Source organism: Chiloscyllium plagiosum, unplaced genomic scaffold (genome assembly GCF_037043375.1).
Source record: "Chiloscyllium plagiosum isolate Xiang-an unplaced genomic scaffold, Cpla_swu_hap1 HiC_scaffold_3, whole genome shotgun sequence".
Lineage (NCBI taxonomy): Eukaryota > Metazoa > Chordata > Chondrichthyes > Orectolobiformes > Hemiscylliidae > Chiloscyllium > Chiloscyllium plagiosum.
This window is the reverse complement of record NW_028270141.1, coordinates 155,174,049-155,200,057: the sequence shown is the minus strand read 5'-3', so window position 1 is coordinate 155,200,057 and position 26,009 is coordinate 155,174,049. Positions and strand designations below refer to the sequence as shown.

The 26,009-nt window shown below is 42.7% G+C and overlaps 1 protein-coding gene across 1 annotated transcript in view; it reads left to right on the top strand.

The window, feature by feature from the left end:
- Positions 1–26,009, top strand: part of LOC122540182 (dynein axonemal heavy chain 8-like) — a 1,370,012-nt gene that overhangs the window by 339,920 nt on the left and 1,004,083 nt on the right. The window contains exon 17 of the mRNA XM_087976825.1: positions 13,985–14,172. Within this exon, the coding sequence (XP_087832951.1) occupies positions 13,985–14,172 (188 nt within the window). The remainder of the gene's footprint in view (positions 1–13,984; positions 14,173–26,009) is intronic.

Below are 26,009 nucleotides of genomic sequence, written 5' to 3'. Positions count from 1 at the left end.
TGTCTGGGCGGCGATCATGGAGGCGGTTGTCTGGGCAGCGATCGCAAAGGCTGCGAGGTCAGTGAGGGCAGAAGTTACATCATGGTCCGCGGCGACGGTTGTTGCCGCGGGCGTTGTAGCAGACGAGTGCTTAATGGCGCCGGAACGATTTCGGAGGCCGATGGAAGATTCTGGAACAGTTGAGGAACCCAGAATGTGGGGGGTAAGTACATGAAAGTTTTTGGTACTTACTGTCTTTAGTTTCCGATATGGCTAGGAAGAACTGTTTATTTAGTGTATGGATTCTTCTGTGGATGAAGAACAGTAGAGGTCCTTTACAGGTCTGTGAGAATGTTGTCCTGAGCTGGGGTAGGTCTAGTTGCAGGGAATGTAGGTAGCGGCACATGGCTGCAAGCGTGGAGAGAAGGATCCGGAGGGAGGTCTGTTGCTGGAGGCTTCGGATTTGTTGTAGGTACTGGTTGTCCTGGTTGGGTCCAAATTTTGTTGGTCAGAACGTAGTCCGGAGTCCGTGCGGGATCAGTCGGTTCCGTAGGCAGGTACTGAGGAAGGAGATGTGGCTGTGGTAGCGAGTCTGTTTGAGAACGTGGCTGAAGAGCTTCTGTGCAGAGGAGATGACCTGGGGTGTGCAGTGAGAGAGGGACTCACTGAAATGCAGTGAGAGAAGGACTCACTGAAATGCAGTGAGAGAGGGACTCACTTATTTCTCAGCCCCTTTCTCCCTCCCCGGTCCTGATGGAGGGTTAGGCCTGAAACATTGACTCTCTTGCTCTGACTCTGACTTGTTTCATTTGTTCTGAAAACATCGCCTTGGTGCCTGTAAAGTAATTCAAATACAATGCACTTATTGGGTCAGTCCCTGGTGGTAAATAGAAGATGATCTCATCATTTATTCCAGTCACAATAACTACAATATGTCCACACAGTACCTGAGGGATCAATATTTATTCCTCATTTAGAGATTTGTGAGGTAGCTTCCATTTCCTCAACAGTACCTCACTTTTAATGTAGTAGCATTCAGGAATGACTTCTGCCTCAGCCTCAGTGTAAACAGTCTGAGCATGTGTTTTTAACAGTGGTCAACCTGTTGGAATGTTTCCAAATTATTTCTGTTTTTACTTCCTTGGGATCTTTTTGACTTCAAGATGGTGATGGTGGAGTAAATCAGCATTCAGGCCCCTGAGCCCAATGCCCATCCACTCTGCATTTTATTTTTCTCTCTTGGTTTTTAATTTCATTTTACTTTTTCCTACTTGTGGCGTGCTTAGCCATGGCATCAATGGCATCAGTGGTGGTGACAGCTGAGAAGGGAGGCAGTTTGGGCCCAGTGCAGGATCTGGCAGCATCTTCGATGGCTTTCTCAACATGGTGGGCCCAGCGTCAAGTTTGAGCCCAGTTTGGGACTCAACAGCATCAGTGTCAGCCGCATTGCCATGTTCGGCCGTGTGCAGACACATAGCAGTGGTGACGTTGGTGGAGGCAAACTGGCATTAAAGAATTGCGATTCTGTTCCAGTATGGTGGTGTGGTGAAGGGACTTGAGGTTGGCCAACTGCTTTGTGCTGGTGTTGGACTCAGCATCAAGATTGATCCAGTCCCATGGCCAAGGACTTAACAAGAAGGACTGTAAAGTTAAACTTCTAACTTTATTTCCTTATTTCTTTACCTTTATTTTCTGTGCATTGGATTATTTTCTGTACTTTAAGATGACGCTGGAGACTGGTAATATTATATAACACTTTTAACTGTATTTGTAACTAATACATGTAGCAAGTACATGTGACAATAAATAAATATTAATAATATTAAACTCCTGAAAACCATTTTAGAGAGCCAGACCAAGGTGTCTTTAATTGCGCTGTCAGCTGCCTTGGAAAGCCCAGGAACATAGAAATCAGGCAAAATATCAGCCAATTTCTTCTGCAGCTTTTTGATCACCCTGATTCCATGGGCTTTGTAGAAACTACTGGGAATGCTATGTACATTTGATCCTGCCAGATTATTGCCAAGGAGTAGGTTGATCCTGTCCACAGTCATTGGTGCTGAACCAAGGTCACACTCCAGCTGCATCCAGTAAAAAGGAATGGCATGTAGCCTCATTCAATCACTTATACCAGCATCTTGCCAGTGACTGCATTCCTTGGTGGCAAGATCAAACAGCATTAGACTTTAACGGGCTCCGGCGTCCATCAGTATCACTACAATCTGGCTTGCCTTACCCCTGAGAAAGGTGCTCACTCTTCCTTTCAATTCAAAATCTTGGTACCTCATTTGTTGAACCTCATCTGCGTTCTCAGGAGTGCCCTCACAGGAACTTGCAGGTGCAGTCAGAGTTGTAGCCTGGTCTGTTCTGCTCTCTGACTGACTCCTATTTTCTGTAAGAGGTGTACATGTTCCAAAAAAAATACTCACTGTTATTTCCCATGGCTCCCAGCAGTTTGGTCAGATATGGCCTGTCTTTGGTATTTTGAGCATGCAGGTTTCTAGGCCTCACCTTTCATCTCACACCATTATTTCTTCCCTCAGGAAGGCTCCCAGCTTCTGGGCTTTCCCATTGGTTTGCTATCACTCATCTTCAGCTCTGTCCTTTCCATATAGTTTGGGATAATGAGGGGGGTTTCTTTGGGAATAGGGATTTGTCGATCAACTCATAATTCTCATCTTGTATGGTGACTTGCCTAGACCGAGTCACTCTGTTTTTCTATATGCATTGTTATTAAGAAGAGTATGGAGATTTTGAACTTCTTGAGAATTATTTTACAGATATTGTTGTATGTGACTTTGCCTCAAGTGTCCATATCCAAGGTCAAAAACAAGCCACATAAGCATTTCAAAGTCCTCATACATCTGGTCAAATTGTGTCCTGAGCGTATGGAATTTTTGGAAGTATACCTCTGGCATTAATAGGTACACACCTACGACAGCCTTTTTTACTCCACCATAATCTGTGGTACATTTTAATGCAAGAGGAAGTAAACTCTGTCCACTTTCCTTGAGAGCTTACTCTACAGTAATAAGGACTAGGGTTTGACTGGCCACTAAACTACTGTTACCCATTTGAAAGAGAAAGATAAAAGCTTCTACCTCTGCTTCCTCAAACTTAGGAATTAAATGAGCAAATTAAATTGCTTCCAACTTCAAATCTGCACCAGAGATGGTTTTGTGGAATTATGTTGTTCCTGTGTCTCAGCTCAAACCTTCTTTTAACTTATATACCTTTTTCCTGAAATTCTCTCTCTTCTGTGTTTGCTGTTCATTCTTTTTTCTATTTTACTCTCTCTTTTTCTTCTTTCTCATTTCTTTTTATTGAAATTCCAATTTCACTGCTCCAGTTTTAGTCTCTCTACCACTACCTCATAGTCATCCTCAGTTTCTACCTTTAAGCAATTAAAATTCCAGGTTTTCTGGCTTTTAAGTGAAATTATAATCCCAAATGCATTTTAAAACTTTTAATTATTCAAGGGACAGATACTTGAAGCCTCCAAGGTAACTTTATTTAATTCTCATCAAAAAATATTAACTTTGAATACAGATATTTGTACACTGTAATAGTGAAAACTTAAGAAAGACTTCTGCAGATATTCAAAAACTTGGTTTTGAATTGAAATTTTATCAACTCTACTTCCTTCTCTTTGTCTGTGGATTCGAGTTGTAGCCCCCAATTTGTTATGCCTAGATCACAGGCAGTGTTCCCCAGTTTGTTACAATCCCAGATGTTAGTACTGCAACACACATGTACACAGATGAGAAAAACAGGAATGTCCAAAAAAATTAAAGGTCCAAGAAGAAAGGTAGAAAAATCTATGTCTGAATAGTTCACAAATATTGGATAATTGTACATTTCAGCAATTGCAATGAAGGATACCAGTAGTATTGGTAGTACAATCAATTGCAAAATGTTTAGTTTTTTTAGGTCAGTTGAAATTCTGTTGTTCTGATTCCTTTAGACCATGACTAGATTCCACGATTCACAGTGTGAGAGGGTCCTTTTGTTATCCTGTTTCATTTTGCCAGCTATTAGATTGCTAGCAGTCAGAGTCAGAGATTCAAAGAGCATAGAAACAGCCTGTTCGGCACACTATGTTGATGCTGACCAAACTATTCCGATCACATTTACCTGCACTAAAATGCTTCTTAAATGTTGCGAGAGTAAAAGAACAAAGAAAATTTACAGCCCAGGAACAAGCCCTTCGGCCGTCCAAGCCTGAGCCGATCCAAATCCACTGTTTAAACCTGTCGCCCAATTCCTAAGCATCTGTAACCCTCTGCTCCCCACCTACTCATGCATCTGTCCAGACGCATCTTAAATGAATCTACCGTGCCTGCCTCTACCACCTCTGCTGGCAACGTGTTCAAACGCCCACCTGTGTGAAGTACTTGCCGTGTGTATCCCCCTTAAACTTTCCACCTCTCACTTTGAAAGCATGACCTCTTGTTATTGAATCCTTCACCCTGGGAAAAAGCTTGTCTCTATCCACCCTGTCTATACCCTTCATGATTTTGTAAACCTCAATCAGGTCCCCCCTCAAACTCCTTTTTTCTAGTGAAAATAAACCTAACCTATTCAACCTCTCTTCATAGCTAGCACCTTTCATACTAGGCAACATCCTTGTAAACCTTCTCTGCACCCTCTCCAAAGCGTCAACATCCTTTTGGTAATGTGGTGACCAGAACTGTACACAGTATTCTAAATGCGGCCGAACCAATGTCTTGTACAATTTTAACATGACTTGCCAGCTCTTATACTCAATACCCCGTCCGATGAAGGCAAACATACTATACTATACCTGTGCAGCAACCTTCAGGGGTACCTGCACTCCCAGATCTCTCTTGCCGTCAACTTTTTCCAAGGCTCTTCCATTCATTGTATAATTCGCTCTAGAATTAGTCTTGCCTAAATGCATTACCTCATATTTGTCTGGATTGAAAGCCATCTGCCACTTTTCCGCCCAACTCTCCAGTCTATGTATATCCTCCTGTATTCTCTGACAGTCCCCTTTCTGCTATTCCACCAATCTTTGTGTCATCTGCAAACTTGCTGATCATACCAACAGTGTCCTCTTCTAGATCATTTATGTATATTACAAACAACAGTGGCCCCAACACTGACTCCTGTGCAACACCATTGGTCACCTTTCTTCATTTCGAGAAACTCCCTTCAACTACTACTCTCTGTCTCCTATTGCTCAACCAGTTCTTTATCCACCTAGCTAGAACACCTTGCACACCATGTGACTTCACTTTCTCCATTAGTCTACAATGGGGAACCTTATCAAACGCCTTACTAAAGTCCATGTATATGACATCAACAACCCTTTCTTCATATAACAACTTGGTCACTTCCTCGAAGAACTCTATCAAGTTGGTAAGGCACAATCTCCCCCACACAAAACCATGTTGCACATCACCGATAAGCTCATTCCTTTCCAAATATAAATAGATCCTATCTCTTAGTACCCTCTTCAGCAACTTCCCCACCACTGACGTCAGGCTCACTAGTCTGTAGTTACTTGGAATATCCCTACTACCCTTCTTGTACAGGGGGACAACATGAGCAACCTTCCAGTCCTCCGGCACCTCACCTGTATTTAAGGATACCACAAAGATATCTGTCAGGGCCTCAGCTATTTTCTCTCTCGCCTCCCTCAGCAACCTGGGATAGATCCCATTCGGTCCTTCAGTACTTGCCTTCAGCACCATCTCAGGCAGTGCATTCATGTTTTTAATAACTTCTGGGTGAAGAAACAGTCTTCTTCCGATCCTACTTAAACATATGCCTTTTGGTCTTTGACATGTCTGTGGGGAAAATATTCCCACAATCCAACTTTCTATGCCTTTTATAATTTGGCATACCTCAATCAGATCCTTTCTCACACACCTCTGCTCCAGGAAAAACAAACCCAGCCTAACCAGTCACTTTTTAGAAATGAGATTTTACATCCCAGGAAACTTCACAATGAATCTCCTCTGCTCCTTCTCGATTGCAATCACATCCTTCCTTTAGTGTGGCGAACATAACTGCACACAGTATTCCACTGATGCTCTACAAAGTTGCTACAAGGCTTCCCCTGCCCCTATATTCTACACCCTGGCTAATGAAGGCAAACATCCCATGTGCCTTCTTTACCACCTGATCTACCTCTGCTGACACCTTCAGGGACCTGTGGACTTGTACACCAAGATCCTTTTGTTCCTCAATACTACCTTGGGACTGATTGTTCATTATGTAAATCCTTCCCTTATTGAACGTCTCAAAATGCACCACCTCACATTTACCAGGATTAAGTTTTATTTTTGCTGTTCTGCCCAATTTGCCAGCTGAAGTAATAAAGATAACTTCCTTTGCCTCCTGTTGAAGCGTAAGGTGCATCTCATCAGGCCCTGATGATTTATGCACCTTTATGTGTGCCAAAACAGCTAATCTCTCCTCCTTAGCCATTTTAATATGCTTCAGAAACTCACCATCCCAATGAAAGCTCCAGCTGCAATATCTTTCTCCTTTGTGAATATAGATCTGAAATATTCATTTAAGACATCTCACACATATTTAAGCTCCACGTGCAAGTTGTCCATTTGGTATTTAAAATCCACAATCTTTCCCTGGCAATCCCCTAACTGTTAATATATTTATAAAATGGCTTGGGGTTTCCCTTATTCCCATCTGCTAAAAATATTTCATGAGTCCTCTTTGTCCCCCTAATTTTTTTTCAGCAACACCCTGAACTCTATGTCCTTGTCTTTCATGTGCTTTAGCGAACATATGCTTTCTTATTTTTCTTTATCAAACTCTCAGAATCCCTTGAAATCCCAGATTTCCCAGACTTGCTGTCTGTGTTCTTTATTCTTAGAGGAACACAGTGGCCTTGACATCTCACTATACAAATTTAAAAGACTCATATTTTCCAAATATAGATTTACTTGCACGTAGCTGCTTCCACTTTATTTTTGCCATATCCTGTTTAATGATACTGAAATTGGCCTTTCTCTAACTTGGATACTTATCTTCTGCACTATTCTAATCTCTTTCCATAAAGACTTTGAAGCTTCAGAAGGTGCGGTCACAATCCCAAAATGTGCATTCACTACCATTCAACCACGTGACTATCTTAATTTCCTAGGATTACTTCTCGCACTGCTCCATCTCTAGTCGGATTATATATGCACTGCACAAACATCTCATCTAGATGCACTTCCAGAATTCCACCCCATCTAATTATTTTATATTAAGACAATTCCAGTTCATGTTGGCAAAGTTGAAATCTTATACAACATTAACCTTATTCCTTTCACACCTCTCTGCGATTTGCCTCCATGTTTGCTCCTCCATCTCCCTATGATGTTGAGGTGCCTGAGTATAATCACAGCAAAGTGGTTTCTATTTCTAAATTTGACCCAGATGGTCTCGTTTGAGGAGTCTTCTAAGACATCCTCCCTCATTACTCAGTGATGGGCTCCTTTATCAATAATATGAGCCTCCACCTCTCTTACACATTCTCATCACATTTGAAACTTCTATATCCTGGAATGCTGAGTTGCCAGTCCTGTCCTTCCTTCAACCATGTCTCAGTGATTGCGACAATATCATAATCCCATGTGCTGTTCAATGCTCTAAGTTCATTCACCTTACCAGTCAAGCTCCATGTATTAAAATTGAGACAGTTGAGATTTACAGTCCTTCCGTATGGCTTATCATGCCCATGTTCATCTCTAATCCTCTTTTTGAGAGAAAATAGTCCTGGCCTATTCTTGCCAGGTAAAATAAATGCAAATTTTTCTTAAAGCTTCTTCACTGCTTGCAATGGATGGCCAAGAAGACAAATCTGATGCAAGCTGTTTTTTTTATTTCCAAGTGCAGTCTGGCTTTTGGCATCTCCGCAGCAGGTAAGCATCCTCAATAAAAAGAGCTGTTCATCTTACAATTGTTCATGGATAGGTAAGGCTTGGGTTACCCTGATTTGTGATCTGCTTGGAAGAAGGTTGTCTATCAGAGAGATTTCAAAGGACTTTCAAAGAGATTTTTCACGGTGCTCAAGGAAATTATATTCCTGAAAAAAATAAGGATAGCAAGGGTAGGAAGAGCCAGCCCTGGATAACCAAGGAAATAAAGGAAGGTATCCAATTTGGGCGGCACAGTGGCTCAGTGGTTAGCACTGCTGCTTCACAGCGCCAGGGATCTGGGTTCGATTCCAGCCTCGGGTGACTGTCTGCATGGAGTTTGCACATCCTCCCTGTGTCTGATGTGCAGGTCAGGTGAATTGGCCATGTTAAATTGCCCATAGTAATAGGTGCATGAGTAAGGAGTAGGTGAATGGATCTGGGTGGGTTACTCTTCGGACAGTGTGGACTTGTTGTGCTGAAGGGCTTGTTTCCACACTGTAGGGAATCTAACCTAAAAGCTCAGGCTTGCAAAGTGTAATGAGAAGCAAGAAGATTGGGAAAAATTTAAAAAGCAACAAAGAGCCACGAAGCAAACAATAAAGAAAGGAAAAATAGATTATGAATGAAAGCTAACACTGAATTTAAAACAGGTCGGAAAAGTTTTTATAAATAAATAAAACGGAAAAGGATGGCTAAAGTGGATGGAGATCCCTTGCAGGATGAGAAAAGGGAATTAATATTGGGTAATGCTGAAATGACAGAGACCTTGAATCTATTTTGTGTCAGTCCTCGAAGTGGAAGATGTATCTGACATGCCAAAGAATGATGTTATGGATATGATGGGAGATGAGGACCTCAATTCAATTGTTATCACAAAAGGGCTGGTGTTGAGCAAACCTGAGGATCTAAAGGTAGGTAAATCCCCTGGTCCTGATGGAATACATCTGAAAGAAGTGACAGAACTTATAGTAGTTGCGTTAGTGGTAATTTACCACAATTCACTGGACTCTAGGCAGGTCCCAACGGACAGGAAGACAGCAAATGTCACCCTGCTGTTTAAAATAGGGTGTAGGCAAAAGGCAGCTAACTACAGGCAAGTTAGCTTAACATCCATCATCCCAAAAATGCTGGAGGCTATCATTAATGAAGAAATAGTGAGACATCTGGATGGAAGGGATTCCCTCATGCAGATGCAGCACGGATTCACAAAGGCAAGGTTGTGTTTGACAAACTTACTTGAGATATTTGAGGTTGTAACAAGTGTGGTGGATGGAAGGGAACAGATGGATGTTTATACTTGGATTTCCATAGGGTGTTCAGTAAGGTGCTGCATAAAAGACTCATCCATAAGATAAGAATGCATAGAGTTGTGGATAGTGGACTGGGATAAATGGGTGTTTCTCTGGGTAGAGATCAGTGGTGAGCGGGGTGCCCCAGGGGTCGGTGTTGGGCCAGCAACTGTTCATGCTATATATAAATGATTTGGAAGAAGGGACTGAGTGTAACATATCCAAGTTTGCTGATGTCACTAAATTACGTGGAAAGACAAACTGTGCAGAGAATGTGAAGTGTTTTCAGAGAGATTTAGATAGGTTAAATCAGTGGATTAGGGTCTGGCAGATGGAGTACAATGTTGGTAAATGTGAGGTTATCCACTTTGAAAGAGAAAATAGTAGGTCAGAGTATTATTTAAATGGTGAAAGGTTGCAGCATGCTGTTGTGCAGGGAGACTTAGAAGTGCACGTACATGAATCACTAAAAGTTGATTTGCAACTGCAACAGGTAATCAGGAAGGCAAACGGAATATGCCTTTCATTGCTCGAGGGATTGCATTTAAGAGCAGAGAGGTTCTGTTGCAATTGTACAAAGTGTTGCTGAGGCAGCACCTGGACTATTGTGCACAATTCTGGTCTCCTTACTTGAGGAAGGATACATTGGCTTTGGAGGCAGTGCAGAGGAGGTTCACCAGGTTGATTCCAGAGGTGAGGGATTACTCTGAGAGGAAAGGTTGAGCCACCTGGGACTGTACTCTCTAGAATTTAGAAGAATGAGAAGGGATCTTCCAGAAACATATAAAATTATAAAAAGGATAGATAAAGTCGAGGTAGGGAAGTTGTTTCCGCTGGTAGATGAGACTAGGACAAGGGTACATGGCCTCAAGATTAGTGGGAATAGATTTAGAACATAAGAACTAGGCACAGGAGTAGGCTGCCCAGCCCTTCGAGCCCGCTCTGCCAATCAATAAGATCATGGCTAATCTTTTCATGGACTCAACTCCACTTACCCGCGTTTTCACCATATCCCTTAATTCCTTTATTTTTCAAAGAAGTATCCACCTTAGCTTCAAAAGCAATAACTGAAGTAGCGTCAACTACCTCCCTGGGCAAGGAATTCCATAGATTAACAATCCTCTGGCTGAAGAAATTCCTTCTCAGTTCACATCTAAACCTGCTTCCTCTAATCTTGAGGCCATGCCCTCTTGTCCTAGTTTCACATACCAATGAAAACATGTTATCTATTTCTATTTTATCAATTCCTTTCATGATTTTCTATGTTTCTATAAGATTCCCCCCCTCATTCTTCTGAATTCCAAGAACATAATCCCAATCTACTCAGCCTCTCCTCATAATCCAACCCCCTCAACTCTGGAATCAACATAGTGAATCTCCTCTGCACTCTCTCCAGTGCCAGTACACCCTTTCTCAAGTAAACTGCACACAGTACTCCAGGTGTGGCCTCACCAGCATCTTATACAGCTGCAACATTACCTCTCTGCTTTTAAACTCAAATCCTTTCGCAATAAAGGACAAAATTCCATTGGCCTTCCTAATTACTTGTTGTACCTGCAGACGAACCTTCTGTGATTCACACACAAGGACACTCAGGTCCCTCTGTAAATCAGCATGCTGCAACTTTTTACCATTCAAGTAATTATCTATTTTGCTGTTACTCCTACCAAATTGTATGACTTCACATTTACTAACATTGTATTCCATCTTCCAGACCTTTGCCCAATGTATTTATGTTCCTCTGCAAAGTTTCACAGTCCTCTGCACACTTTGGTCTGCCACTTATCTTCGTGTCATCAGCAAAGTTTGACACCATACACGTGGTCCCCAACTCCAAATCATCTATATAAATTGTATATAATTGAGGCACACCACTCATCACTGATTGCCAGCTAGAATAGCACTAATTTATCCCCACTCTTTGCTTCCTGTCAGTCAACCAATCCTCTATCCATACTATTACCTGACCCCTTGAGGGCAGAGATGAGGAGGAACTGCTTTTCCCAGAAAGCAATGAATCGATGAAATTCTGTGTCCAATGAAGCAGTGAAGGCAGCTTTGTTAGATATATTCAAGACACAGTTGGATGGGCTTTTGCATGGGAGGGGAATTAAGAGTTATGGGGTTAATGATGCGGTGAGGCATGACTTAGGATGTGTGGCTTGGAAAAGTAGACTCCAAGGCAAGAGTGTAAATGATATGTGGAACTTGTTCAAGGGGCAACTATTGAGTGTCCTTGATAATTATGTACCTGTCAGGCAGGAAGGAAAGGGTCGTGCGAGGGAGCCGTGGTTTAATAAGGAATTGGAATCCCTTGTTAAATGGAAGAGGGCGGCCTATCTCAAGATGAGACGTGAAGGTTCAATTGGGGCGATTGAGAGTTATAGGGTAGCCAGGAAGGACCTGAAGAGAGAGCTAAAAGCAGCAAGGAGGGGACATGAAAGGTCCTTAGTCGATAGGATTAGGGAAAACCCTAAGGCTTTCTATAGGTATGTTAGGAATAAAAGAATGACTAGGGTAGGAATAGGTCCAGTCAAGGATAGTAGGGGGAAGTTGTGTGTGGAGGCGGAAGAGATTGGGGAGACACTGAATGAATACTTTTCTTCAGTATTTACTCAGGAACAGGGCATTGTTGTCGATGAGAATACTGAGTCACAAATAAGTAGAATGGATGGCATTGAGGTATGTAGAGAAGAGGTGTTGGAAATCCTGGAAAAGGTGAAAATAGATAAGTCCCCTGTGCCTTATGGCATTTATCCTAGGATTCTCTGGGAAGCAAGGGAGGAGATTGCAAAGCCATTGGCCTTGATTTTTATGTCCTCTTTGTCTACAGGAGTAGTCCCAGAAGACTGGAGGATAGCAAATGTGGTTCCCTTGTTCAAAAAGGGGAGTAGGGATAGCCCTAGTAACTATAGGCCGGTGAGTCTCACTTCTGTTGTGGGCAAAGTCTTAGAGAGAATTGTAAGGGATAGGATTTATGCACATCTGGATAGGAATAATGTGATCAAGGATAGTCAGCATGGTTTTGTGAAGGGCAAGTCGTGCCTCACAAACCTTATTGAATTCTTTGAAAAGGTGACGAAGGAGGTTGATGAGGGGAAAGCGGTAGATGTGGTATATATGGATTTTAGTAAGGCGTTTGATAAGGTTCCCCATGGTAGGCTACTGCAGAAAATACGGAGATATGGCATTGAGGGTGAGTTGGAGGTTTGGATTAGGAATTGGCTGGATGGAAGAAGACAGAGGGTAGTAGTTGATGGCAAAGTTTCTTCATGGAGTGCCGTCACTAGCGGTGTTCCGCAAGGATCTGTTTTGGGACCATTGCTGTTTGTCATTTTTATAAATGACCTGGAAGAGGGGTTAGAAGGTTGGGTGAGCAAGTTTGCGGATGATACGAAAGTCGGAGGAGTTGTTGACAGTGAGGAAGCATGTGGCAGGTTACAGCAGGATATAGAGAAGCTGCAGAGCTGGGCAGAAAGGTGGCAGATGGAATTCAATGTAGCTAAGTGCGAGGTGATTCACTTTGGGAAGAATAACAAAAAGATGGGGTACTGGGCTAATGGTCGGATACTTGGTAGTGTGGATGAGCAGAGGGATCTTGGTGTCCATGTACACAGATCTCTGAAAGTTGCCACCCAGGTAAATAGTGCGGTGAGGAAGGCATATGGCGTACTGGCTTTTATTGGTAGAGGAATTGAGTTCCGGAGTCCTGAGGTCATGATGCAGTTGTATAAGACTCTGGTACGGCCGCATCTGGAATATTGTGTGCAGTTTTGGTCGCCATACTATAGGAAGGATGTGGAGGCATTGGAACGGGTGCAGAGGAGGTTTACCAGGATGTTGCCTGGTATGGAAGGAAAATCGTATGAGGAAAGACTGAGGCACTTGGGGCTGTTTTCACTAGAGAAAAGAAGGTTTAGGGGTGACTTGATTGAGGTGTACAAGATGATTAGGGGGTTAGATAGGGTCGACAGTATGAACCTTTTCCCGCGTATTGAGTCGGGTATTACAAGGGGGCATAGCTTTAAATTAAGGGGGGGTAGATATAGGACTGATGTTAGGGGTAGGTTCTTCACTCAGCGAGTCGTTAGTTCATGGAATGCCCTGCCAGTAACAATGGTGGACTCTCCCTCTTTATGGGCATTTAAGAGGGCATTGGATAGGTATATGGAGGATAGTGGGTTAGTGTAGTTTAGGTGGGCTTGGATCGGCGCAACATCGAGGGCCCAAGGGCCTGTACTGCGCTGTATTCTTCTATGTTCTATGTTCTATGTTCTAATGCAGGTAGGGGGAGCTGAGATGATGGATAGATCAGCCATGATCTTCATGAATGGCGAAGCAGGCTCAACAGGCCACATGGCCTCCCCCTGCTTCTATACCCTGAAACTATGAAACTATCTATAGTTAACTAAATAGTAGTGCAGGAGTTGAGGGATTCAATAATAGAAGCAAAACCAAAGAATGGTAATGAAAATCATGAGCATTATTGGGGTGTTATTGAAATTCTTATAAGTGTGTGGCAGAACTGGGTTTTTTGGTGGAAGTTATTCATGTCTAAATAAATATAAAACGTGAACCATATGGTGTAAAAGACAGCTAGATATTTCCTGAAGATTGCACATACATTGAACTCTATAAATAGGTATTTGGAAGTGAGTTATATTTACATGTTCAACTAATAGGATGAAAATTTATGCAATTGTCCACAACCTAGTAAAATGATTATTTCAACACTGTAAATTTAGCTGCATTAACAGTTATCATAAAAATATATTGCGGATATGCACATATCTGAATATTATTAACAACATTTTTATATAGTGCTGCAATCAACTCTTTTGATACGAGATCCAGAGACTGGAAAACTCTATTCGAACTTTGATCACAGAATTCTTGAGATTCTTCGAGAGTCTAAATGCATGTTAAAAATGGGTTTGGAGGTTCCAGAGATAGCCAAACGTCTGCTAAAAATTGAAAATACATTAAAATCTAACTGTAATAATTTGGAGGTAGGTCATATTTTATTTCTTTGCGATATGATAAGATGTGTTTAGCAATTTCTGTATGGATGATCATTGGATGGCCATCATCAATAGAAAGCAAAATTGAATGGTAGAATCATATATGGGTCTGAGTGATGTTGGCTATTGCGAGATGTATGGCAGAATTGGACAAGGCCCATCTTGACATTAGGATTATCTTTCCCTTTATCTTTTATTCTTTTCACAAGTGGCTTGGGTGAGACTCTCAGTAGATAGCAGGTGAGTCAATTGATGGTCATTATTGATTATTAATTGTCATGTTAATGGCATAACTTGCCTCATTAATATTTAGCCTCAGGAATTGACATTAATATTTAGCATCAGGAAAACTCGACAAGGAAACCAGAAGGGGCACCTAACAAATTTAACTCGTCACTTGCTCTAAAAGTGAACATGTTGAACATTGCCAGCATCTCAGTACACCTGCCACAGATACCCTCTATCTAGCATCTGACATGTGCTGGCCTCTAAGAGTGCTCATGGCACATCTCCAGATCACTTATGGGATGCTTCTACACTTCAGTGCTGCACATTAGGTTGCACCAACAACTACCATTGTACTTCTGCAGCACTCAGAGATACACACCCAAGCGGAAACAGCTTCACACCATTCACTCTGACAAGCCCATCATGATTTTGAAAACCTCAAATAGATCCCTCTCAAGCTTGTCTCCAATGAGAACAGCCCCATTGTCTTAATCTGACCTCATTGCTGGTGTATCATAACTGTAACTATTCCAGTAAATTGCTTCTGCAGTCTCTCCAACGTGTGTATATAATGTAGTATCCACAACCGTACTCAATACTCCAGCTGAGATCTAACAAGTGTTTTTACAAGCTCTGTACTCTCTGCCTCCATTAGTAAAGCTAAGGACACTGTTTGCTTTATTTACTGCCCTCTCTACTTGTCTTCCCACCTTGAATAATCTGTGCACGTACTTTATGACAAACTACACATATGGAGAAATAACCAGTTTGGCTTCACGACGATAATTGTTCCAAAAAATTCTATGTAACTTGAAAAAGGCCCATGGATTGGAAACTTACTTCTTGTTGTAATGTAATACATATCCAGTTGTTGGTTTGTCTAGACACTCAAGAAACTATTCTTTTCAAGTTTTCCTCAAAATCTCCTGCCAGCTCTCATAAACAATTAAGGCCTAATACTTTGAGGCTTCAATTTTAAAAAAAATCCTGTCACTCTGATGGAAAATTGTTAATTCTTTCCCTTGCTGCTTGTAGCTTGTGAAATGTCTGAAGGAAACCTCCAGTTCCCTCCCATATCTTATTTTCTGTATTACTTTCTGCAATGAGAGAAAGAACCAATCTAAAACTGAGCACATCTTTGATTTATTCACATGTGAGACCTGAGCATCACTACCCGAGCCAGAAGTTATTGCCTATCCCTAGTTGCCCTTGAGAAGGTGGTGCTTGAACCACTACAGTCCACATACTATAGGTTGACCCTTAGCAAGGAAATTCCAGAATTTTGCTTCAGCAACAGTGAAGAAACAGTTATATATTTCCAAATTGAGATGGTGGGTGGCTTGGAGGGGAACTTGCAGGTGGTGGTGTTCCCATTTATCTGTTGCCCCTGCACTTTTATATGAAAGTTTTGGAATGTGCTGTCAAAGGAGCACTGTTGATTTTCTGCAGTTCTTCTTGTACATGGCACACACTGCTACTACTGAGCACTGGTATTTCAGAGAGTGGATGCTTGTGGATGTGATACCAATCAAGCAGGTTGCATTGTCTTGGATGGTGTCAAGCTTCTTAGGTGTTGTTGGAGCTGCACTCATCCAGGCAAGTGGGGAGTACTTCTTCACACTTCTGAGTTGTGACTTGTAAACGGTGGATCAGATTGAGGGAGTCAGGAAGTGTGTTATTTGGTGCTATGTATTCCTAGCCTCTGATGTGTTCTTGTAGCTTAAAAATGTGTTGCTGGAAAAGCGCAGCAGGTCAGGCAGCATCAAAGAAACAGGAGAATCGATGTTTCGGGCATAAGCCCTTCTTCAGGAATGAGGAGGGTGTGCCAAGCAGGCTAAGATAAAAGGTAGGGAGGAGGGACTTGGAGGAGGGGCGTTGGGAATACAATAGGTGGAAGGAGGTTAAGGTGAGGGTGATAGGCCGGAGAGGGGGTGGGGGCGGAGAGGTCGGGAAGAAGATTGCAGGTCAAGAAGGTGGTCTTGTGGAACGTTTCAGAGCAGGCCCCCTACTTGCGGAACGTTTCAGAGAACTCCTCTGGGACACCCATACCAACCAACCCAACTGAACACTTCAACTCCCCCTCCCACTCCGCCAAGGACATGCAGGTCCTTGCTAGACCATGGCAACACGACGCCTGGAGGAAGAGCGTGTTCCCTGTGTTCTTGTAGCCACAGTATTTATATGGCTAGACCAGTACAGATTTTGGTCAGTAGTAACCCCCAGCATATTGACTGTGGGAATCAAGAGACTATGACTCTATTCATGCGAGTTGGATTTGGTCATTGACTGGAATTTGTGTGATGCGAATGTTTCTTCCTGCTTTTCAGCCCAAATTAGGTCCAGGTCTTGCTGGGTTTGGACATGGACTGGTTTGATATCCTAGGAGACCTGAAGAGTGTCGAGCATTGTACAATTATCAGCGAACATCCCCATTTCTGACCTTACGATGAAGTGCAGCTCATTTATAAAGCAGCTGAAGATGATTGGGTCTAGGATACTAACCTAAGGATGTCATGTAAAGGTATCCTGTAGCTGAAATGGCTGAGCTGCAACAACCACAACCATCTTCATTTATGCATGGTATGACTCCAACCAGCAGAGAGATTTCCCCTATTCCCTTTAACTCCAGGAGGATGTGTTTTGAAAACATTAAGATAGCAAATTCCCAAAGGACTTGATGGGGTCTATCCCAACACACTTAGGGAGACAAGGAAGGAAATTTCTGGGGCCTTGATCAAAATCTTTGTATCCTCTTTAATCACAGGAGAGGCCCTAGAGGACTGGAGAATAGCCAATTTTGTTCCTTTGTTATGAAGGGCAGCAAGGATAATCAGGGAAAGTACAGGATGGTGAGCTTTATGTCAATGGAATGGAAATTTATGGAGCAGATTCTTAGAAAAGGATTTACTCATATTTGGGAAAATATGTATTATTTGTGATAGGCAGCATCGTTTTGTGTGGGTGAGGTTGCATCTTAAAATTATGATTGGGTTTTTTTGAGGAAGTGACAAAGGTGATTGATGAGAGCAGGACAGTAGATGTTGTCTTTAGCAAGGCCTTTGACAAGGTTCCTCATGGCAGGCTGATGCAGAAGGTGAAGTCACAGTGAGCTGATAAGATGGATACAGAACTGATTTAGTCAGAGGAAAGAGAAAATAGTGATGGAAGGATGTTTTTCTGACTGGAGATCTGTGGCCAGTGGTGTTTGACAGTGATCAGTGCTGGGACTTTGCTGTTTAAGATATACCTATAAATGATTTGGAGGAGAATAAAAGTTTGGTTTGATTTATTGTTGTCACATGTACCGAAGTACAGTGAAAAGTTTTGTTTGTAAGCAGTACAGGCAGATGAGAACATACAAGGACAGACAGATCATAGGTTACTTAGACAGAGGGAGGCATACAAGGTTACATCTATGCAGGAGGTGTACAAAGCAACATCAGCATTAGGTTTGAATTACAGAGATCCATTCAGCAGTCTAATAACAGCAGGGAAGAAACTGTTCTTGAACCTGTTGGTCCATGTGTTCAAGCTTCTGTATCTTTTGCCTGACCCAAGAGATTGGAAGAGATCATTACCAGAATGGGGGGGGGGGGGGGGGGGGCAGTGGGCTCTTTGATGATGTTGGCAGCCTTTCCGTGGCAACAAGAAGTGTAAATAGACTCCACTGATGAGAGATTGGCTTCCGATATGGTCTGGTCTGTGCACACAACTTTCTGTAATTTCTTACAATCCTGGGCGGAGCAGTTGCCATTCCAAACTGTAATGTACCCGAGTGGAATGTTTTCTTTGGTGCATCATAGAATCATAGAAATGTACAGCATGGAAGCAGACCCTTCAGTCCAACCCATCCATACCGACCAGATATCCCAACCCAATCTAGTCCCACCTGCCAGCACCCGGCCCATATCCATCCAAACCCTTCCTATTCATATACCCAACCAAATGCCTTTTAAATGTTGCAATTGTACCAGCCTCCACCACTTCCTCTGGCTGCTCATTCCATACCACTCTCTGTGTGAAAAAGTTGCCCCGTAGGTCTCTTTTAAATCTTTCCCCTCTCACCCTAAACCTATGCCCTCTAGTTCTGAACTGCCCGACCCCAGGGAAAAGACTTTGCGTATTTACCCTATCCATGCCCCTCATAATTTTATAAACCTCTATAAGGTCACCCCTCAGCTTCCTACGCTCCAGGGAAAACAGCCCCAGCCTGTTCAGCCTCTCCCTATAGCTCAAATCCTCTAAACCTGGCAACATCCTTGTCAATCTTTTCTGAACCCTTTCAAGTTTCACAACATCTTTCCGATAGGAAGAAGACCAGAATTGCACGCAATATTCCAACAGTGGCCTAACCAATGTCCTGTACAGCCGCAACATGACCTTCCAATTCCTGTACTCAATACTCTGACCAATAAAGAAAAGCATACCAAACACCTACTTCACTGTCCTATCTACCTGCGACTCCACTTTCAAGGTGCTACGAACCTGCACTCCAAGGTCTCTTTGTTCAGCAACACTCCCTAGGACCTTACCATTAAGTGTATATGTCCTGCTAATATTTGCTTTCCCAAAATGCAGCATCTTGCATTTATCTGAATTAAACTCCATCTGCCACTTCTCAGCCCATTGGCCCATCTGGTCAAGATCCTGTTGTAATCTGAGGTAACCCTCATCACTGTCCACTACACCTCCAATTTTGGTGTCATCTGCAAACTTACTAACTCTACCTCTTATGCTCCCATCCAAATTATTTATGTAAATGACAAAACGTAGAGGACCCAACACCGATCCTTGTGGCACTCCACTGGTCACAGGCCTCCAGTCTGAAAAACAAACTTCCACCACCACCCTCTGTCTTCTATCTTTGAGCCAGTTCTGTATCCAAATGGCGAATTCTCCCTGTATTCTGTGAGATCTAACCTTGCTAATCAGTCTCCCATGGGGAACCTTGTCGAATTCCTTACGCCTATATAGATCACATCTACCGCTCTGCCCTCATCAATCCTCTTTGTTACTTCTTCAAAAAACACAATCCAGTTTGTGAGACATGATTTCCCACGCATAAAGCCATGTTGACTATCCCAAATCAGTCCTTGCCTTTCCAAATACATGTACATCCTGTCCCTCAGGATTTCCTCCAACAACCTGCCTACCACCGACGGCAGGCTCACTTGTCTATAGTTCCCTGGTGTGTCCTTACCACCTTTCTTAAACAGTGGCACCACCTTCGCCAACCTCCAGTCTTCTGGCACCTCACCTGTGAGTATCGATGTTACAAATATCTCAGCAAGAGGCCCAGCAATCACTTCTCTAGCTTCCCACAGAGTACTCAGGTACACCTGATCAGGTCCAGGGGATTTATCCACCTTTACCCACTTCAAGACATCCAGTACTTCCTCCTCTGTAATATGGACATTTTGCAAGATGTCACCATCTGTTTCCCTACAGATATATCTTCCATGTCCTTTTCCACAGTAAATACTGATGCAAAATACTCATTTAGTATCTCCCCCATTTTCTGCTGCTCCACACAAAGGCTGCCTTGCTGATATTTGAGGGGCCCAAATCTCTCCCTAGTTACCCTTTTGTCCTTTATGTATTTGTAAAAACCCTTTGGATTCTCCTTTATTCTATTTGCCAAAGCTATCTCATATTCCCTTTTTGCCCTCCTGGTTCCCCTCTTAAGTATACTCCTACTTCCTTTATACTCTTCTAAGGATTTACTCAATCTATCCTGTCTACACCTTACATATGCTTCCTTCTTTTTCTTAACCAAACCCTCAATTTGTTTACTCATCCAGCATTCTCTATACCTACCAGCCTTTCCTTTCACCCTGACAGGAATATACTTTCTCTGGATTCTTGTTATCATATTTCTGAAGGCTTCTCATTTTCCAACCATCCCTTTACCTGCGAACATCTGCCCCCAGTCAGCTTTCAAAAGTTCTTGCCTAATACCATCAAAATTGGCCTTTTTCCAATTTAGAACTTCAACTTTTCGATCTGGTCTATCCTTTTCCATCATTATTTTAAATCTAATAGAATTATGGTTGCTGGCCCCAAAGTGCTCCCCCACTGACACCTCAGTCACCTGCCCTGTCTTATTTCCCAAGAGTAGGTCAAGTTTTGCACCTTCTCTAGTAGGTACATCCACATACTGAATCAGAAAATTGTCTTGTACACACTTAACAAATTCCTCTCCACCTAAACCCTTAACACTATGGTAGTCCCAATGTATGTCCCTATTATTCTTACAGATAGCTGAGATCTCCTTACAAGTTTGTTTCTCAATTTCCCTCTGACTATTAGGGGGTCTATAATACAATCCCAATAAGGTGATCATCCCTTTCTTATTTCTCAGTTCCACCCAAATAACTTCCCTGGGTGTATTTCCGGAATATTCTCTCTCAGCACAGCTGTAATGCTATCCCTTTTCAAAAATGCCACTCCCTCTCCTCTCTTGCCTCCCTTTCTATCCTTCCTGTAGCATTTGTATTCTGGAACATTAAGCTTCCAGTCCTGCCTATCCCCAAGCCATGTTTCTGTAATTGCTTTGATATCCCAGTCCTATGTTCCTAACCATGCCCTGAGTTCATCTGCCTTCCCTGTTAGGATCCTTGCATTGAAGTAAATGCAGTTTAATTTATTAGTCCTACCATGTCCCTGCCTGCCCTGACTGTGTGTATCGCTTCTGTTCTCAACTGTACCAGTCTCAGATTGGTCTCTTTCCTCAGTAGCTCCCTGGATTCCCTCCACCCCTCCCCACCTTACTAGTTTAAATCCTCCCGAGCAGCTCTAGCAAATTTCCCTGCCAGTATATTAGTCCTCTTCCAATTTCGGTGCAATCCGTCCTTCTTGTACAGGTCACTTCTACTCCAAAAGAGATTCCAATGATCCAAAAATGTGAATCCTTCTCCCATACACCAGCTCCTCAGCCATGCATTCATCTGTTCTATCCTCTTATTCCTGCCCTGACTAGCTCGTATGACCGGGAGTAATCCAGATATTACTACTCTCGAGGACCTCCTTTTTAAATTTCTGCTTAATTCTCTGCAATCTCTCTTCAGAATCTCAACCTTTTCCCTTCCTATATCATTGGTTCCAATGTGGACAATGACCTCTTGCTGACCCCTCTCCCCCGTGAGAACATTTTGCATACTCTCTGGGACATCCTTGATCCTGGCACCAGGGAAGCAACACACCATTCTGAATTTTCACTGCTGGCCACATAAATGTCTGTCTGTACCTCGGACTAGAGAATCCCCTAACACCCAGAGACCCGGGTTCAATTCCCGACTCAGGCGACTGACTGTGTGGAGTTTGCACGTTCTCCCCGTGTCTGCGTGGGTTTCCTCCGGGGGCTCCGGTTTCCTCCCACAGTCCAAAGATGTGCTAGTTAGGTGAATTGGCCATGCTAAATTGCCCGTAGTGTTAGGTAAAGGGGTAAATGTAGGGGTATGGGTGGGTTACGCTTCGGCGGGTCGGTGTGGACTTGTTGGGCCGAAGGGCCTGTTTCCACACTGTAAGTAATCTAATAAAAAAAAAACAATTGATCTTTTGGAAGCCGACGTACTCCTTGTTGCATTAGAGCCAGTCTCAATACCAGAAACTTGGCTGTTTTTGCTACATTCCCCTGAGAATGCATCACCCCTACATTTTCCAAAACAGTATACCTGTTTGAAATGGGTACATCCACAAAAGACTCCTGCACCAGCTGCCTACCTCTCTTACCTTTCCTGGAGTTAACCCATCTATGTTGTGTTGACTGTTGCAAATTCCTCATTGCTGTTGCAAATTCCTCATTGCTTCTAAGTGTCTCTCCAACCGATCCATTTGATCAGCATTTACGACAGATATAATCTGCAGTAACCCTTAAACTCTCTTTAAATTCCCACATCTGACATGAAGTACATACCACTGTACTAAAGGCCGTTTTTGCTCCTTCACAATCTACAGACCCAGAAAATAACACCGTCTTATTCCTCTAGAAACACTGCCTCAGGTTAAATGAATAGTTATGACTTATATTTTAAGTTTAATCAAGAGACATATCTCTAAAAAACATATCCTCAAGAAAGATCCCACTCTACTCCCTACTGCAGATTCTCTGTGGGCCACACTTAAAAACAACGATTAACTTGTCTGAGTCTATGCTGTGAACTTCGCCCAACAGTTCCTCCAAGATTAGTTGTGAATTTCACTGCTTGTTAATTTTGCCACGTGAACTCCGATGTCCAGCGATACATGAATTCAAACATCAAAGGCAGTAACTGTGCAAGTTCTCTCTCTCTCTCTCCTGCAATGACCTCACCATGTGCTTCCTTTGTCTACTCTTCTCCCTTTTAATACTGCTGTTGTTTTGACATTTTTTTCTAAAGTTCCAAAACAATGCAACAGCATATAAAACAGTAATTGCTGCTCCTTCAATTCGAGGAAATCACCTCCAACACCTAAAATACCTCAAAAAAAAAGAGCAGCTGTTACAGCCAGAAATTATCCAAAATCCTTTCAGTTGAGATAGTCCTTATGGACATGCCAAATTTCCTAAGCCTCCTGAGAAAGAAGAAATGTTGTTGTGCTTACCTGTGTTGGAGGTCCAGGACAGATTGTTGGTTAATGCCATTCCTCATTACAGCTTTGGTTCAAACATGGGCTAAAATGCTGAATTCCAGAGGAGAGGTGAGAATGACAGTCCTTGACAAAAGGCCACTTTCAATCACGTATGCCATCAAGAAGCCCAGCAAAAATTGAATCAATGCAAACTCTCCAATGGTTGGAGTCAAACCTGACACAGAGGGAGATAGTTGTGGCTGTTGGAAGATGGTCATCTCCGCTCCAGGACATCTCAGCAGGAGTTCCTCAGGGTAGTGTCCTAGGCCCAACTATCTTCAACCGCTTAATTAATGACCTTCCCTCCATCACAAGGTTAGAAATGGTGATGTTCGCCGTTGATTGGATAATATTCAGCACTATTCATGACACCTGATATTCAATACAACAAGATCTGGGCTTTGGATGATAAGTGACAAGTAACGTTTCATAATGTGGAAGTGGGCCGTTTGACCAATCAAATCCACGCTAATGCTTGGAAAAACATCCCAGCCAGACCCACCCCCCTACTTTATCCCTGTAACCCTGCATACCCCATGGCTAATCCAACTAACTTACACATCCTTGGACACTAGGGGCAATTTAGCAAGGCTAATCCACTTAACCTGCACATCACTGGAGGAAACTGGAGCACTTGGAGGAATCCCACACAGACACAGGAGAATGTGCAAACTCCACACAGGTAGTGGCCCAAGGGTGGTGTCAAACCCACGTCTCTGGTGCTGTGGGCAGCAGTGCTAACCACTGAGCCACTTGCACCATACAAATGCCAAGCAATGACCATCTTCAAAAAGAGGTATACTAACCATTGGCCTTGACATTCAATGATGCTATAATCACTGAATCCCTGCCATTAACATTCTTGGTGACCACTGACTGGAAGCTCAACTACATTTGCTATATAAACCTATAATTAGAAGAGAGTTAGAGGCGTGGAATGCTGCGGAGCATATCTTATCTCATGACACCTCAAAGCATATCCCCGACTTACAAGGCACAAGTCAAGAGTATGATGGAACACTTCCCACTGGTCTGGATGGCTGCAGCTCCAAAACTCAAGAAGCTTGACACCATTCAGGAAAAACAAACAAACCGGTTGATTGCCACCACATCACAAACATTCAATCCCTTCACCACCAATGCCCAGTAGCAGCACTTAGTACTACTTATAAGATGCACTGCAGAAATTCAACTTCCTCAGACAGCACCTTCCAAATCCACAACCATTTCCAGAACCAATTCTGGAAGGAAAAAAGACAGCAGATACATAGGAGCACCACTACCTGCAAATTCCCTTCCAAGCTACGCATCATCATAACTTCGGAATATACCGCTATTCTTTCACTGTTGCTGGGTCAAAATCCTGGAATTCCCTCTCTAACAGTATTGCATATCAACCTGGAACACATGGAAATAGTGAGGACTGGAGATGGAGTGTCAGAGTGGATAAAGAGTGGAGCTTGACAAAGCACAACAGCTCAAACAGCATCAGAGGAGAAGGGGAGTCAACGTTTCAGGTTGGACCCTTCTGATCTGAAATGTTAACTCCCATTCTCCTCTGATGCTGCTTGACCTGCTGTGCTTTTCCATCTCCACTCTTTATCCAACCTATAGCACATGGACTTTAGTAGTTCAAGAAGGTAGGTCACTAACTCCTTTTCAAGGGCAATTTGGGATTGGAATAAATTCTATGTCTAATGAGTGATGACAAATATGATGATATAATTCAAACATTCCTCTAATCTCATGCTAAATCAGAGGCAAAATGATGAAACTGTAATCGGCTAGAAAAGTGGTCTTCATCTTAAGAAGTCATAATTTCAATCAGGTGAGCTTTGTATTTCAGCTGAGAGTAGCCTTTGACTGCAGCTTTTAATTTTGAAATAGGAAAGCAGGCTGATAGTTTGTTTTTTTTAAAGAAAGAAGGGAATCAGTGCTACGTTTTAGAATTAGAATTGGGATAGAATTTAAACTTCAAGCTGAAAGAAGGTAAGTCTACCTTCTGGATGTTTAATCTCTTAGAACAGTAGAAAATAGATGAATTGGTGGGATGGGTAGTTCAGTGGCAAATGGAATTTAGTTCTCAAGAACGGTCACTGGATCTGAAACATTAGAGATGCTGCCAGACCTGCTGAGTTTCTTCAGCTAATTCTATTTTTGTTTCAGATTTCCAGCATTTGCAGTTCTTTGTTTTTGTTTGATGGAATTTAACTCTGATAAGTTGAAGTGATGCACATTTGAAGAAGTAACAAGACAAGGAAGAACTCAATGAATAGTAGGACAGGCAGCTCAGAGGAACAGCAAGACTTTGGGGTTCTTGTTCACATATCCCTGAAGCTGGCAGGGAAGGTTAACAGAGTAGTCAGGAAGGCAGACAAAGAAACTTGCTGTTATCAATCAAAACATAAATTAGAAGAGCAAGTAGGCTATATTGGAGCTGTATAGAGCTTTGGTTAGGCCACAACTGGAATACTGTGTGTAGGGAACTGATGGCTATGTGGGTTAGCCATAGTAAATGTGGGATTACTATGGGAGATATTGGGTGGGTCTGGGATGGATGCTGTACGGAGAGTCAGTGCAGACTCGATGGGCTGAATTGGCCTCTTTCTGTGGTATCGGGACTCTGTGATTCCTTTAGGGAAGGAACCGGCATCCTTACCTGGTCTAGCCTACATGTGACTCAAGACCCATAGCTATGTGATTGACTTTTAACTGCACTGAAGGCAATTAGGGATGGGAAATAAATGCTGGCCGAGCCTGTGATGCCATGATCCAGAGAATTAATAAAAATAAAAGTTCTACTTTATTGAAATGTCAATAACAAGGAGGCACACTCTTTAGATGAAAGGCAAGACCATTAGAGGGGACTTGAGGATTTGTTTTACTCAGAGGCTGGTAGGGGTCAGGAGTGCACTGCCTGAGAGGGTAGTTGAGGATGATACCTCACACCATTAAAAATGTTCTTGCATAAATATTTGATGCAATGT